This window comes from Acartia tonsa, chromosome 15 (assembly GCF_053477335.1).
Source record: "Acartia tonsa isolate MP-2025a chromosome 15, ASM5347733v1, whole genome shotgun sequence".
Taxonomy (NCBI): Eukaryota; Metazoa; Arthropoda; class Copepoda; order Calanoida; family Acartiidae; genus Acartia; species Acartia tonsa.
In genome coordinates, this window is record NC_137274.1 from 21,026,224 (window position 1) to 21,043,812 (window position 17,589).

General features: G+C 38.1%; 2 protein-coding genes across 2 annotated transcripts in view; both read left to right on the forward strand.

Annotated features, from left to right (window-relative positions):
• Positions 1–11,187, forward strand: part of LOC145306985 (uncharacterized) — a 46,859-nt gene extending 35,672 nt beyond the window's left edge. The window contains exons 7-9 of the mRNA XM_080149326.1: positions 3,953–4,005; positions 4,863–4,887; positions 10,657–11,187. Of these exons, the coding sequence (XP_080005452.1) occupies positions 3,953–4,005; positions 4,863–4,887; positions 10,657–10,714 (136 nt within the window). The 3' untranslated portion in view covers positions 10,715–11,187. The remainder of the gene's footprint in view (positions 1–3,952; positions 4,006–4,862; positions 4,888–10,656) is intronic.
• LOC145307522 (uncharacterized) lies at positions 6,910–9,896 on the forward strand. The gene is made up of 3 exons (XM_080149977.1): positions 6,910–7,404; positions 7,443–9,853; positions 9,891–9,896. The coding sequence occupies exons 2-3, from the start codon at positions 7,946–7,948 to the stop codon at positions 9,894–9,896; spliced, it is 1,914 nt and encodes a 637-aa protein (XP_080006103.1). The 5' UTR covers positions 6,910–7,404; positions 7,443–7,945.
• Positions 11,188–17,589: the final 6,402 nt, after the last annotated feature.

Consider the following 17,589-nt stretch of genomic DNA (forward strand, 5'->3'; position numbering starts at 1 on the left):
CCAACCGACTTTGACCGGACACCACGACCGACACAGACCAGATATCCTAATAAAATCAACTCTTGCCGACGTATATTTACTAAACTTAAAAAGTCATGAAGTCACAACTCTCTGACTTACCTACAAAAAAAATGACATTGAAAAAATAGAGGGGGGGGGTCAATATGACCCCCCCCCCCGATCTGTAAGGGTTAAGATTTTATTTAAAAAGTACAGTAAAATCTAAAATTCAAAACTTAGGTGTCAACATCTAAAAATGGTTTTAGCGCATTTTTCTTTACCTAAATCTTCTACCCTTTGCAAGAAAAAAATTGGATTTTCTGTAGTCGACTTTGGGGGGCCAGTACTCCCTCCCTTGTTGAGATATGACCTTCAAACTTTGATATGTTCTAGTACTTGTTCCTTATAGTATTTGTATACATTTTTAGCTCTATATCTCAACTTTGAAGCGTTTAGCAGCCATTCTTGCAAAAAGTAGAATATTTGAGCATACGAGTTTGAGTTTTGAATTTTAGATTTTACTGTACTTTTTAACCCTTACAGATCGGGCCCCTATTCCCACCTTAATAGATCGGGGGGGGGGGGTCATATTGACCCTCCCCCTCTATCTCGGCTTCTGTTACAGATAAAGACGTAAAATTTTTTTCTGGTGGTTCATGTGTATTTTTAGAGAAAATTACTTTTTCTAGTCATAGCGGTCAGGCTGCTCCTTAGCCGCTTTTTAGCAGCCAGCCGCTAAATTTTAAAACAGCTGTAGAGCGGCCAATTTTGCAGCTAGGATGACCAAATTTTTGGACGAACTTTTATTTTTCATAACAAAAAAATTACTTTTTCTGATCATCATCAAAAAACGGCAAATAACGGAAACCGCAATTTTCGGCGGTTACGGCGGTAAAACGGCGGTTGGCGGCGCCAATTAATATTTTTATCTGTATATTATTGCTCAAGGATTTACCAAGAAAATTTATAGGTCTCTAGCTGTAATAGAAGCCACGATATTCATGCTATATGTCTGTAGTAAAAGCCGGACAAAAATCGGTCATAAAGTCGGTCAGGGTGCTGTCAAACGGTCATAACACCACTTTTCTCATAAGGTCATTGATATCTCAGTATTCACCAAAAAAATTTTAGGTTTCTACCTTATATACAAAGTCATAATGTAGAAAATAAGATTTATTTAGAATTTTTTTAAATTTTGGTGCTACCCAACCGACTTTGACCGGACACCACGACCGACACAGACCAGATATTCTAATAAAATCAACTCTTGCCGACATATAATTACTAAACTTAAAAAGTCATGAAGTCACAACTCTCTATCTTACCTACAAAAAAAATGACATTGAAAAAATAGAGGGGGGGTCAATATGACCCCCCCCCCCCCGATCTGTAAGAGTTAAACTGTTTTTAACCTATTTTTTAATCATATATCAAAAATATACTATGACACCAGTAGAATCAGACTGCAGAGCCCAAATTTGAATTAAGTCCCCAATAAACTATTTTTGGGGGATTTAAAAATTAATTTTATATGTTGCTGTGATCATTTTGACGGAAGCAAAAGCAACTTTTAGTTTGGGGTTAAATTGTTTCTTACAGAACAATTTTATATGATTCAGTTTATATCAATACAATAATAAAAAAACTCTACTCTGTTTGATGGAAATATTTTTTTTTTCTAAAACAATCAATTTAAGTAAAAGATTTAACATAATACAATAAAACACATAATGCTAAAGTTAAACCAATAAGATTTCTTGTTTCATTTCAATAGTTCATAATTTCCGAAAGAGTGTTTTCACAAAGTGACTTATTTACAATGTAGTTAAATAATTTTTATTTAATTAAAATGAAAAGAATGAAAACTATACACCTAAAAGATACATACTTTATAAAAATATTTTTAAAAAATAAGTTTAAATAATCTTATTTTATATCATATTTGTATATGTGTCAAAAATAATTTTGTTGTATTGCATAAACATTTGTTGACATCATGTCATCTTGTCATCAAATTTAACCCTTTACAGCCAATTTTTATGTGTTTAAAATAGGTGAACGAACACAAACATGTCAGTGTTGATTCATTGGTATATTGTAAAGATTTAACTTTTTAGTGAATTTTTATAGTAAAATCATAAGGCCTAATTTTACTCTATACCAGAATACAATATTTATGAAGCAAAACACTCTAAAAGCTACGAAGTTTACCCAAATAAAAAAAAGACCTTTTGCTTGGGTCAAAATGACCACGGCAACAGTAAAAATTAATATTTAAATCCCCCCCAAAAAGTTTATTGGGGACTTAATTCAAATTTAGGCTCTGCAGTCTGATTTTACTGGTGTCATAGTATATTTTTTATATACGTTTTAAAAATAGGTTAAAAACAGTTTAAATAAAAACTGAAATATTTTTTTGTTGTTCTATTAATTGCCTTAAAAATCGAAGAAAATAAGCCATTAATCATTAAATTCTGATTACTATAAGTGGGGTAAAATTGCTTTCAAAAAAGTTCTCGTAAAATAAAACACACTGTATTTTGGGGGAGGGTACCCTTCAATTTTTTTTTATTTCTCGATTTTAGAAAGAGAGTTCAATGAAAACATAAACGTCAAACGCAAAATATAAATATAAATATAAAAAAAAACATTTAAAGGGCCTCTAGGGGCGTAGCCGCTAGTCAGGGATACAGGAAGAGGACAAAAGATTATTCGCACAAGTTCCCAAGACTACAATCCTAAATTCTGCATTAGATAGGTAGAAGAGAGGAATGTAGATTATTCATATTGTAATAGTAAATATGGAAAGAAAAGTTTCACTGAAAAATTTTTTTTACTTTCTTTGTTAGAGATTAAAATTATTTGGGTTTGGAGGCAAAGGGCTAATTGGGCTTTTTATTACACTAGTCCCCAAAGTTTCATGATAACATTTTCTTATTCGCTAGCTCAACAACTTTAGGGACTAATTAAGTTGAGTATCAAACACTATTATCTTATTTGTGGTATAGACAAATATGAAGCTTTTTATAGGGCCTGTAAAAAATGAAGTCATACTACCCTACTATTGGTCAAATAAAATGTGTACTGGCCTGTCATTTGTAATTTAATCTGTGTATTGGCCTATCATTAGTCATTTAAATTATATGATGTCATTTTCATAGGCACTATTAAGAGCTTCTAAAAGAGTGGGCGTTAGGCTACGCCCCTAGAGCTCTCTAGTGGCACTAAGTCTCAATTCTATGATATCTCTGTATGTTTCGTTCAAGTCTCTCAAATATTTAAATTTTTTAAAAAAAATTTTAAATCTCTCTTGGGAGGGTAGTAATACTCTCCCACGTAATAGTTATAAACCTTTCCGTAACCTATGAGAAGATACCCCGTTAAGGAGAACCCGATCAGTTCAGCGGTTAGCGAGATCCTTCGGTACAGACAGACAAACAGACAGTCACACAGACATACATACACATATCCTATTACTTTATTATAAGGATTACCAAGGCCTTTAAGGGCCTACAGGGATGAAATAAATATTTGTGTGGGAAGGGGTGGGGGGATGATTAATCCACCACCCTAAATAAAAGTATTTGTTGGAGGAGGGGGAAATTTGATAAAATTCCATCTCTAAAAATAGATAAATATCTTCCTAGGACCTATAATAAGCTTCAGTTTATAGAAAAGCCTTATAGGTACAGCAGTTAGTGAGATCTTTTGGCACAGGCACACAAACAGATATCCTGTTACTGAGGAAATCGCTCAAAAATCCGACATGTGACGTCATAAAAATGAGTGATTATCCATCCATTTTCTAGGGGGTTTCTTTTCCACTTCTCCTCGCATCTCCCTCATTTTTATGACGTCACATTGTGTGATTTTCTTCATTTACGTTACTTGTATAATAAAAGGGTTGGATGTACTGAATTTTTTTGCTCTTTTATTCTAAAACTGATTTAAGATTTCATTTGAAGCCGCGAGAGGACAGAAAAGACGAAGAAACCGATTATAAAGGTAAATAGGGCAGGGATATAAAGGGATAAGACAATGGGAATAATTTGATGTACATCCCCAATGATTATACACAAAATTACCACTTCTACAAATAAGAATTAGTGGTTGAAACGTATGAACACTTAACTTAATGAATCAACCAATACAAAATTCATCAGAAGTCCCCAAAGTTGTTAAGCCAACCATTAAGAAATGTTAACCCCTCATAATCATAATCAAAATAACCCCTTCTTAAAATTATTTGTTTATTAAAAGTTTGGACACTGCAAAATTGAACCAACCAGTCAATTGAGTTAATCAAAGTTTTGGACCAAATATAAAGAGAGAGCATGTTCATAAAACTTTGGGTACCAGTGTAATTCAACGCCCAGTGTCCTTCCCTGCAAGGAGATTTCTCTTGGGAGGGCTATGGTCCCCCCCCCCTAAATACATTTTTAAAAACCTCTTTAGGACCTCATAGAAACTATATCATAATCATACAGTCATTTTAAAAGACATCTTGTTAGTTTTTTAATAACTAGTGGCTACTAGGGGCACTTGAATAAAGGGGTGGGGGTACATTTTTATTTTTTTATTTAATTTGTCCAATGTCTAAGTTGCTTTCTAGGCTTGGGAGGGTGGTGGTACCCTCCCCCAAAATAGTTATAAACCTTCCCGGGACCCTTGAGAAGCTTTCCTGTTAAGGAGAACCCAATCGGTACAATGGTTAGCGAGATCCATTGGTATAGACAAACAAACAGACATCCTGTTACTTTATATATTATAAGGATTGAAAATGAATTTTCTTTTTTATCGGAAGGGGGGGGGGGGGAGGGGGAATCAGTTACTGATTTTCTAATTTTAAAATTATATTTCAGAATCAAGAATCAATGAACGAAAAGGAATAAAATAATTTCTCCAAACTGTTTAATATCCGCAGGATTAGAACCGGTTCTCAGCATGTATAGCATCGTATTACAGACAATTTTCTAGTAATTTATAAATAAATATTTTAAAATCGATAGGTCAGTTTTGATCTTATCATTTTTGATTTTAATATCCGCCGAAAACTGTTTATAATTTGATATAATGTGGTATGCGGCAGCTCTGGACCATGCAGAAACCAAGACATTATAGTGATGCTGCGCACCTAGCTAAATCCTGTTATTCTACAATTATAAAGCCACCTGAAAATATGTCAGATAACGGTACTGGTTTCATCCCTCAGTTGTCCTACAAATGGAGGGAGGGGGTGTTACCCCTCCCTCTCCCATCCTAAGCACCGGAACCTTCCCCTTCAACCACCAAGTTATCAGCACCACCTCAACCCTGAGGATCAAGGATCTAAACCTGCCCTCACCTGATAGGATCACCCCCACACAAACTGTTGTTGTCACAAGTAATCATCAAACCTTCCCTCTTTAGTACCCAGACCTACCACTCAACCCCTCTATGCTTATCTACCTATTGTGCTGCTCCATGGGCTATCCTGCCTGCCCCAGACAGGGATAGCCATCTACCTAACCATTGCAATTACCTATGTTTTACTGTATGATTTATCTTTAACTATCTTTATTCCTAATCCATATGTATTTATATTATGGTTAACTGTATTCTTAATTCCCCCCACCCTTTCCAGGGATGGGGACTCATGATTGCCCAAACTGACTATTGTATATGTATTACAATGCTTTTATGTTATGATTATTTATTCCTATCCATTGTAGTTAATGTTTGTTGTATATAGCTTTAGTATCCTTTACACCTTCAATAAAGTGACAACTGAAATAGATGTTGATTCTTGTCTAGTGAATGCTAGAGAAGCGTAGCTTCTCTATAGTAAGGTGTCCACGTCTGTTCACACTGCCGTAGTCTTTATTCGAACTCTGGTGTCTGCCATTTACCCTAGGCGGATACCACAACTTTGGTGACAGCTGTGTGAGATTACGGCGAACCACAAGTGTAGAGCAGACGCGCATCTGAGGCTAAGGTACTCCCAGCAGTGAATCTGGCAAAACTGACGCAAGCAACCTGAATTACCCACCCTGGACAGCAAAGTTTAACTCTGCATCCGGCAGTTGTGGAAGCGAGACAGCGAAATTTGATGAATAACCGCGAGCAGCGCTGATATCTAACGGAGAATTGAGCGCCAAAAGGGCTGAAACAGGCCTGCGGACCGGCTGAAACAAGCCAAATAAGTGTAAACGGCTGAAAATAGGCCAATTTTACTGCAAGAGATAGCAGGATCCGAACCAGTGGCGCTAGCAGGACGGGACATTCCCTGCCGCCATCAGCTGGATTTGGATAAGCGGCGCTAGCAGGACGGGACATTCCCTGCCGCCGATAGGCTGAAACACGCCACATAGCTGCAAGCGGCGCTAGCAGGACGGGACATTCCCTGCCGCCGATAGGCTGAAACATGCCACATAGCTGCAAGCTGCGAGCTAACATACGAGTGTAGTGCACCAGAACAGAGAAAAACTACGTCAACTCCGAGTATCCTGAGAGGCTACAACGCAGCCACCCATCTAGAAAACAGATATTATATCACATTTTCAGGGATTACCACCCTAGTGTGATGGCCAAACAATAGATTTATGAGCAAAGCTTGGCAAACAAATTGTTGTGTTGTGATAAATCTAAGAATAGAACAGGCTTGGATTATTGTGTATTGTGATAACAGCTAAAAATAGAACAGAGTTGGTAAACAAATCTGTTATGCAATTGTGATAAGGACAGAAATAGAAGCTAGATGTAACATAATAAAGACCCTGATATACAATCAAAACAATCTCAAGCCCACAGCACAATAACAACAATACACCCCTTATTCCAAGGGAAGGGGAGGGGCCCCTCTCCATTGAAGGCAAATACCATCAGGGTGATATAATAGATAAACCTAGTATTGAGAAGAAAAGGCCCTATTACACCAGCACACAGTTACCCCCCCTCCCTCACAGGGGGAACGGACGGAGTTACCCCCGTCCCCTCACGCGCTTCCCCCTTCCTACCCACACTAGACTAAGTCCGTCTGTAGTGTGGGGCTAGCGATCGGACACACAGAGCGCCATTCACGGATAGCGCAACAGAGTGCGGAAAATATCATAAATCCAACGGACGAAGCGGACCAATGAGAGAGCGAGTTGAGGGGTGAGAGCGCGTTTTCCCCGTGTGCGCGGATTTGACGGCGCGGACGCGCGTTACAAGGACAGGAGATTCCACGCACACACACACACACACACACCCACACAGGAGAGGGGCCATTCTATAGCATACATCAGAGATATTTTTTTAGGAGAAAAACTTGCAAGCTCCTCCCTCCCTGTCTACAGTGTGATAAGGAAAACTAAACCAGTTCCTTAAACCCGCTCAGACCCTCAACATCTTCCTAGCCTGCCAACCCTACTTCAAAGCTGAATGGTTAGTGAAGCAAATATATGTATATATAAATACCCAAGTGATAAATAAGGTTGTTTTTTTGTATCATGGGTACAAGTAAGTGAATACTAACCTCACCAACCAACACTGGAAACTGATATGGTAACTGAACGAAAGTACGCCCACCCTGTGGACATAGCCTGACTTGCTGCCCCACACTGGGCAGTGGTGGTGTGTACCTGGACCATCGACCTTCATAGTTGTGAACTATATACAGAGGAAGCGTGATTTTTTTGGAGCAAGGAGGAAAAGCTAGCTAGCGCTGGGGATATTCCTATACACGTATATATATATATATGGGCGTGTAGCCATGTATATATATAGATAGCCTACCTATCCATATATCTACTAGCGGATACGCTCCTAGAGACATCTGGGGATACCTAACATATTCCCTGTTACCTTTAAGCTAAGATCCGCTGGTTACCACAGAAATCAAGAGCTATACTGGAAAGGAGAACAACTCAGGCTCAACAGTTAAACAAGACGCTGGCACAAACAGACCAACCCCCTGCTACTTATCATGGGGGCGCGCCAGCCACAGAAACTCTTGAGCCAGGAGGACCGAGCCTACGGCTACGTGGACTACCACCCTAATTACACAGCTATAGTATTTATACTAGGGGTGAGCCGGCTCGAACCTCCGTGCGGTGCGGCTACTCTACTCTGCTCCTATATCTACAAGATACTGCTTCTGTTATTACTTTGGCCTACGGTGTTGAGTACAGTGAACATCAAACACATGCCAGGTCACAGACCCCTGGTCCCTGAGATGCCCTTGTCTGGAAGGATGACTGAATGTCCGCTGCACAGCTCCTGTTCAGTTGGTGCTCAACGTACGAGAAATAGCAATACTGGACTGGGGATTGCTGAACCTGTAGGTGTCCTCCTGGGGGTGTTGAACGATGCAACTGAGCCTAATGAGAAGGTGACAAGCTTCAGAAACTTAGTGGCCAGCCCCAAGATGGACACTATTACCAGAACTGAGACTCCAAAGGGGCCCAGCCCTAGGGCCAGTACCACCTGTTTCTGGGGTGGAAAGGTCCTCCCTGGCACTGGCCTCCCCAATCTGGAGGATGGGGAGCTGTCCCAGGGGAATAGGCCCTTCACCCAGATGCCCGACGCGTACCTGGGGGTGGGGGAGCCGCCACCCAAGCCTCCCTGGGAGCCCCCAGGCATGGAACGACTGGGGACCGGCCTAAGGATGGGGACTGGTGACCTGCCGCAGTGGAAGACTTTACCCAGCACGGAGGGAGCAGGGTTGACCCGCAGCAGTGAGGCTGTCCCCCCACACTCCAAGACCAGATGCCGCTACTTTGTTGAACCACTGCACATGTCCCAGCCAAGTTCCCCCATGCTGCTGAAGATGGAGGCCCACCAGGATGCAGAGCTCAAACTAGGGGAGTCAATAAGAAGGCCACCACCTGCCAAAACCAGAACCACCGCAGGGGCTCCCCACCAGCAGCTGACGGAGCCTGGCGGGGACGCAATACCAGCTGGCAACTCTGGCCCAACTCAGGTGGCTACCAACAGTCTGCTGACAGTCCGGAATACAGTCCAGGCTACCATCAGTACGGCATCTTCTGGGCCTTGCTGGTCCACCTGTGGGTACCTGTCCACACACTGGCCACAGGTACCCCCCAGAGATCATAGCCCCCTTTCCGACTGGCACCATCAACGGCCTTTGCTACCAACTACCTGGCATACCCAGAGGCAGGATCCCTCATGTGGAGAAGCACCTGCAGAAGCTAAGGCCGAGGCTGGCCTCGCCACCCAGGGGAGGAGAGCCGCTGTTGGATGGAAGGAACCTGTGTGTATGGGGAGGAGGCTGAATGTAACCAAGGAGCCACCACAAGCAGCCCAGCACCGCCTGACCCCTAGTAGGGGAGACCCTGTTTGTCAGCTGGTGCCCCAACTGGAGGAGGAGAGACCTGGCAGGTTGATACACCCTGGGGAAGCCGGCCTGATGGGACCCAGCTGGACGAAGGGGCGCTGCCGCTTCAATGGCCACACAGCCGCCAAGTGTAGAACCGGTTGGGACCAAGCAATGAAGAAACACCAGGCCGCCCAACAACCTGCATGCAACCCGTCTGCCACCCAGGTCCACCTGGAGGGAGATGCCCAGCCGTCACCCCAATTAGCTGCCGCCGCTGGGGCCGCGGCTACCCAGGAGTCTGTGTCTCAGATTGGGACCATAGTGGCCAGGATCAACGTGCTGGGAGGAGCGGCTGAACCCAACCGGGTTGGCCTGGACCTCAGCCTCAATCACAGGGGACCGGTGTCCGTAACCCCTGTCGCCCCCAGCAAGAGCCGAGGGGCGCTACCCAGCGAGTCTGAGTCGATGTATGGGACGCCAACCGGCGTCGCCACCTGGAAGGAACGAGAGGTGCTTCCCTGCACCACTCAACCCCTCTATGCTTATCTACCTATTGTGCTGCTCCATGGGCTATCCTGCCTGCCCCAGACAGGGATAGCCATCTACCTAACCATTGCAATTACCTATGTTTTACTGTATGATTTATCTTTAACTATCTTTATTCCTAATCCATATGTATTTATATTATGGTTAACTGTATTCTTAATTCCCCCCACCCTTTCCAGGGATGGGGACTCATGATTGCCCAAACTGACTATTGTATATGTATTACAATGCTTTTATGTTATGATTATTTATTCCTATCCATTGTAGTTAATGTTTGTTGTATATAGCTTTAGTATCCTTTACACCTTCAATAAAGTGACAACTGAAATAGATGTTGATTCTTGTCTAGTGAATGCTAGAGAAGCGTAGCTTCTCTATAGTAAGGTGTCCACGTCTGTTCACACTGCCGTAGTCTTTATTCGAACTCTGGTGTCTGCCATTTACCCTAGGCGGATACCACAATAATACGATGCTAGACATAATTTTTCCGTTTGGCAGAGAACCGGTTCTAATCCACTGGATGTTAATCGGTTTTGAATAAATTCTATAATAGTTATTTCTCGTATCGTATTATAAACGACTTTCGGCGGATATAGAATGTACAATTAAAAGATTAAAACTAGTTTTTTAGCCCAGAGGTGCCGAAGGCACCGGCAAAAAAATGGTTTTGATCTTATGTTGTACATTTTTGTATTCGTAGAAAGCTGGATATAATACGATGCAAGACATAGTTTTTTCGTATGGATGAGAACCGGTTCCTATCCACCGGATTCGAATAAATTTGAGAAAATATTTTACATGACTGTGTCAGATATTTGCTGGGATGATGAAGTATACTACGGAATATCAACAGCAATCATTGAAAAATAATAACAATAATTATTTCTCGCATTGTATTATAAACACCTTTCCACGGATTAAAAAATGTACAATTATTGCCAAGATGCCATAGGCACGGGCTAAAAAACTGGTTTTAATCTTATGATTGGACATTTTTATATAGAAAACTGGATGTAATACTATGCTAGACATAATTTTTTGTATGGATGAGAACCAGTTCCTATCTTCCAGATTCGAATGAATACAAGAATAATTATTTCAGTATGGCTTTGAAACCAATTAATATCTGCTGAATTAGTACTGGTTCTCAGCCATAATGAAAAATCATGTATAGTATAGTTTTACAGACAATTTTCTCTAAAAATAAAATAAAATCATAAAAGTAATTCAAGTTTTGTTATATTTAATATAAAATAATTTGTCTATAGTTCGATAAATTAATATTTCATCACTATAAAATAAAATTATTGTTTATTAGTTTGAAAATAAATCTATTGCTTTTTTCTTATTCCTTCATACATAATAGGATGACAGCATCCATAAAAGCAAAGCCCGAAACGGTATGACAGATTATCAGAACTGAAAAATCCAAAATAAATGTATAAGAGTCGAAGCAAAATTGTAAGTAAATTTGTTGAAAAACTCCTTGATACAGGATAATTTTTATGGACATATTTACATTTTTAGGATTTGATTATAGTGTTACTTCGCTTTTACTATTGTACTTTGTTGTCCAAGGAATCAGTATTCCAAAATTCAGATCAATCGGGTAATTATATCATATAATAACTTGTTATTAAAAAAGTTAAAAAAAAACAACATGTTCAAAATGGACGTACAGACATTCTGGTAATGAGTATAGAGTTGCTATCTATTCTAAATTGTACCTAAATACTACAGAAATCATCATGCAAAGTTTGAAACCGATAGGACAATTCTAACATGCTGAAATTATCGAAAAAAAGCTATCTGTTCCGGACTGACGGACCCTAATCATGGAAAAGCTTTTAACAAGAATGACAACATCCATAACAAGAACAGAAATTAAAGATTATCTATCCAAATATAAAGATTTCTTGACAATAGGCACACTAGATCTTTTCATGAAAATACTCTTTTCCGAATTTTAGTCTTCTGCTAACCTAAAAAGTTACTTTAGGAGCCTAGAAATACATGTACAAAATTTCAACTCTCTATCTCTACTGGCGACCTAGCGCCAGGCATGTAAAATATCAACAGATAACGGTAGCACGGCGGTTTTAACAATATCTCAGCAATGTGCAGGTTTTAAGCTCTTCTGCATATTTCAATTTAAACACATAAGGCCAAAGATATAATATCCCAAAAATCATTTGTCAAAGTCTACTCTACACCTAGCGCCAGTCAGTTTTCTAAAATCATGCATTTTATACCTGTGAAAATAGAAATCGCCAGCGCTAGGTGTAGAGTAGACTTTGACAAAAGATTTTTGGGATATTATATCTTTGGCCTTATGTGTTTAAGTTGAAATGTGCAGAACACCTAAATTCATCTTCCAAGCCATTCTCTAGGCATTTAATTTTTTTTATGAAATAACGGGATTTCAAAACTGCCCGTTGAAAAGGCCTAAAAAATATCTTTTTTTTGTCACTTTTTTCACTGCTTATAGTTACAACTTATTAAGATATTATGCTCAGTTAAAAAAAATCGGCGCCTCCAGCACCAAAACCGGCAAAAACTGGCAGTTTAACTTCTGTGCCCCTACTTGCCCCCCTCTTCGGCCAACAGTAGTTATCTCAAGAAGTAAAAGAAATATCAACACAGAGAAAGAAAGCTTTTTAAATAAAACTGAACTAAGAATAGAAATAGAAGAGTAGAAGAATATTCTGAACCCTTTTTTCGTCAAATCTAAGAGAGAACATTCCTAGCAGACAAAAGTATTGTTTACTTTCGACTCAAGCTGATGTGGATTCTTAAAAAATGATAGACTCGCTATTCGATAGTGAGGCAAAATTATTTTTGTGAAAAATCATCCAAAAGCACATTAAAAATCTACAAAAATTAAACAAAATCATATGTTAATAACCCTCTTAAGATTTTATTTCATTTTTGTAAATTTTTTTATTCGATTTTGGAGGATTTTTCACAAAAATAATTTTGCCTCACCAGCGAGTTGCCAGCCTAACTTTTTTTTTAAGAATCCAACTTTGTTTCAAGCTTTCAAATTGTAAACGAAATTTTTGGGCAATTAATTCTGATTCCGCAAAGCTTTCTACTAAGAAAATATACTGTTAACAGCTGACTTTTATGTATGTATGAAATGAAAAAAAACATGCCTTCGTAGGAAAATGTGTACATAATTTCAACCAATGAGATCCAATGTAAATTCCGATGCGATTCTCCTATTGGCTCAATCAGACATTCCCTCTCTTTCTTAGTACCTTTATTGAACTAAGTAACTATTACACATTTAATTTTAGGACTTTCCTTCTAGGCGCTTGTGGAGCAAAAGACCCACCAAAACACTAATAATATGAGTTCTGAGCTTATTTTTAAAGATATCAACCTGATTTTTTTTTGAAATCTTTTGTTATCATAATTGAACTCAATAACATTTACAGATTATATTTTGGGACTTTCCTTTGAGGGGCTTGTAGAGCAAAAGACCCCCCAAAACACAAAAAATATGAGTTCTGAGCTGATATTTAAAGATATCAAACTGATTTTTTTAAAAACAACTATTTTAACATAACCAAACTCAACAGGGGCGTCCAAGCTTTTTTTTTTGGGGGGGGTAAAATTTGCTTGGGGGGGGGGGGTAATTACCCCCCCTGAAACCTGTTGGCCGGGGCAAATTTTGTTTACCTTCCCAAAATTTACCCCCAAATTTTTAAAGAAAATTTTTAAAATAAAACTGAACTCAGTAATGATTACACATTTCATTTTGGGACTCTACTTTGAGCGGCTTGTGGAGCAAAAGACCCCCCAAAACACAAAAATATGAGTTCTGAGCTGATATTTAAAGATATCAACCTGATTTTTGTAAAGGAAACTTTTTTAACATAACCGAACTCAGCAGGGGCGTCCAAGCTTTTTTTTTTTGGGGGGGGGGGCACCCCCAAATTCGTTGGGGGGGGGGGGTAATATCCACTTTACCCCCCCTCTTGGACGTATATGAAACTCAGTAATGTTTACAGATTTCATTTTAGGACTTTCCTTCTAGGGGCTAGTTGGGCAAAAGACCCCCAAAACTAAAAATATGAGTTCTGAGCTTATTTTTAAAGATATCAACCTAATTTTTTTAAAAACTTTGTTAACATAACCAAACTCAGTAACATTTACAGATTTCATTTTGGGACTTTCCTTCTAGAGGCTTGTTTGGCAAAAGACCCCCAAAAACTAAAAATATGAGTTCTGGACTTATTTTTAAAGATATCAACCATTTAGGAGGGGTAAACAATTTTGAATACCGCCCCAAAATAAAAAATCTCTAACAAAAAAAATACCAAATATTTAATAAAATTAAAATTACCCCCCCCCCCCAAAAAAAAAAAAAATTTACCCTGGTGGCAAATTTTGTTATGTTAAAAAAGTTTTCTTTAAAAAAATCAGTTTGATATCTTTAAAAATAAGCTCAGAACTCATATTTTTTGTGTTTTGGGGGGTCTTTTGCTCCACTAGCATCTGGAAGGAAAGTCCCAAAATGAAATCTGTATAGGTTGCTAAGTTTGGTTATGTGAAAAAAGTTGTCTCAAAAAAAAATTAGGTTGATATCTTTAAAAATAAGTCCAGAACTCATATTTTTAGTTTTTGGGGGTCTTTTGCCAAACAAGCCCCTAGAAGAAAAGTCCCAAAATATAATCTGTAAATGTTACTGAGTTCAATTATGGTAACAAAAGATTTTTTTAAAAATCCGGTTGATATAAAAATAAGCTCAGAACTCATATCATTAATGTTTTGGTGGGTCTATTGCTCCACAAGCGCCTAGAAGGAAAGTCCCAAAATTAAATGTGTAATGGTTACTTAGTTCAGTTTTATTTAAAAAGCTTTCTTTCTCTGTGTTGATATTTCTTTTACTTCTTGAGATAACTACTGTTGGCCGAAGAGGGGGGCAAGTAGGGGCACAGAAGTTTAACTGCCAGTTTTTGCCGGTTTTGGTGCTGGAGGCGCCGATTTTTTTTAACTGAGCATAATATCTTAATAAGTTGTAACTATAAGCAGTGAAAAAAGTGACAAAAAAAAATATTTTTTAGGCCTTTCCAAAGGGCAGTTTTGAAATCCCGTTATTTCATAAAAAAAATTAAATGCCTAGAGAATGGCTTGGAAGATGAATTTAGGTGTTCTGCATATTTCAACTTAAACACATAAGGCCAAAGATATAATATCCCAAAAATCTTTTGTCAAAGTCTACTCTACACCTAGCGCTGGCGATTTCTATTTTCACAGGTATAAAATGCATGATTTTAGAAAACTGACTGGCGCTAGGTGTAGAGTAGACTTTGACAAAAGATTTTTGGGATATTATAACTTTGGCCTTATGTGTTTAAATTGAAATATGCAGAAGAGCTTAAAACCTGCACATTGCTGAGATATTGTTAAAACCACCGTGCTACCGTTATCTGTTGATATTTTACATGCCTGGCGCTAGGCCGCCAGTAGAGATAGAGAGCTGAAATTTTGTACATGTATTTCTAGGCTCCTAAAGTAACTTTATAGGTTAGCAGAAGACTAAAATTCGAAAAAGTGTATTTTCATGAAAAGATCTAAGGCACACAAACTACAAAGGTTTTACTGATGTTGCTTATTAGTCATGTTCTCTTGATATGGTGTTTCAAGAGGCCTCTAAGGGCGTAGTACATTATAATTTTCAAATCATTATTTGTAATCTTTTTAAAAAATAATCATTGAATATATTCTTTGATTTTGCAGTCTAGCTACTTTTTAACTAGAGATATATGTCTGTCGGTCAGTCTCTCTGTTTGTCTGTCTGTTTGTTTGTCTGTTTGTTTGTCTGTTTGTTTGTCTGTTTGTCTATATGTTTGTCTGTCTGTTTGTTTGTCTGTTTGTTTGTCTGTTTGTCTATATGTTTGTCTGTCTGTTTGTTTGTCTGTTTGTTTGTCTGTTTGTCTATATGTTTGTCTGTCTGTTTGTTTGTCTGTTTGTTTGTCTCTTTTTTTGCCTTTCTTGACCGTTCATATCTCATAAAAAAGCCCAAGAACTATTAACCAATATTTTAATAAAAAATGTGAAAATCGCGAAACCTTTCCTTTTGTTTTTCTTAAAATTTTGATAAAATTTGAAAAATAAGTTATAATAATAACAATTTCACTAGTTAAAAATAAGAGTGTCTGTTTATGCCAATTCTACATTTAAAATTTTTGTATTTGCGGAAACCTGTTTATAATATGAAGCGATAAATAATTATTATGGCTATTGACAATATCCGATAAATTGATGTACAATGTGATCACTATTTTTGGGTATAGTCCTTTTCACGACATCCCTCCATAAGGAGCGATTCTTCGTATTTTTCACAGTAGCTTTTCTCCTATTTCTAGCCCCTGCGGGGGGCTCTAACCCTGCGGGGCCAATTACCTAACCCTGTGGGGCAATCACCTAACACAATATAACCTAACCTAACCTAAAATAACCTATAAAAAGCCATTTTAAAAATACGAAGAATCGCTCCTTATGGAGGGATGTCGTGAAAAGGACTATACCCCTATTTTTACGTTAAATAGAGGGTAATTTTGTGTATCCTCAATGAGGATTAGACCTGTTACTAAAAATAAACTTTTTGAATTTAACTCTTCTGCTGACCTAAAAAGTTACTTTAGGGGCCCAGAAATACATGTACAAAATTGTATCTCTCTATCACACTGGCGACCCAGCGCCAGGCCTCTAAACAAATCAACAGATAACGGTAGCACGGCGGTTTTCAAGAATACGCAAAAACTCAAAGTTAATCGAGAAACCTTAAAAGAATAAATTTTAAGTCTTTTGAAGCATGACCAACAGGCAGACGTACAAAATAATTTATATACTAGATGCGCATATATCTAAATAATGTTTACTGAAAATATCTGCTGCCTGTTTTCAAAATCCGCCGAGAAAATCAAATTTTCCCCATAGTGTTATGGACTGACTGACTGACTGACAAACAGACAAAGTGAATTATAGAGTAGCTTTACTACTAAAAAAATTAAAAGTTAGAACAGACTTGATTACCAGGGATCTAAAGGGATAAGACAATGGCCGATAAATTGTTGTTCATCCCCAATGATGATACACAAAATTACTATTTCTGCAGATCACAATTATTGGTTAAAATATAATAACACTCAACTTATTGAACTAACCAATCAAAATTCACCAAAGTTGTTAAGCCAACGAATAAGAAAATGTTTTCATGAACTTTGTGGACCAGTGTAATGAAAAGTCCATTGTCCCTTCTCTCTCTCTGCTTGATTGCCGCACATTTATTTGAAGGCGAAGCTTTTATATAATTAAGGTCAGTCCGTACATCCATTACAAATAGCTCTTATCATTATTTTAGGCATGCTAGAATTGTCCTACCGATTTTAAACTTGGCACGATGAATCATTGTTAAATTAAGGTACAATTTAGAAAGCGTAGCAACTCTGTAATCTTTCAGAAAGTTTGTACTCTAGTTTTAAACATGATGATTTGGAATTTTTGAAACCTAATTTTGTATTCCATCAGCTACGCCCCTGAAACTATTAGATTACATGAGGCAATGTTAGTTTAGTAAAGATAAGATAAGGGAAGACACAGTGGACGAAAATTTTATCCATAATCCAAATGAAAATAAACAACATTACCCCTTCCGTAAATTAAAATTATTGCTTGGAAAATTTTACACTACTATTTTGGAATCTACCAACCAAAATAAAATTAAAGAATGC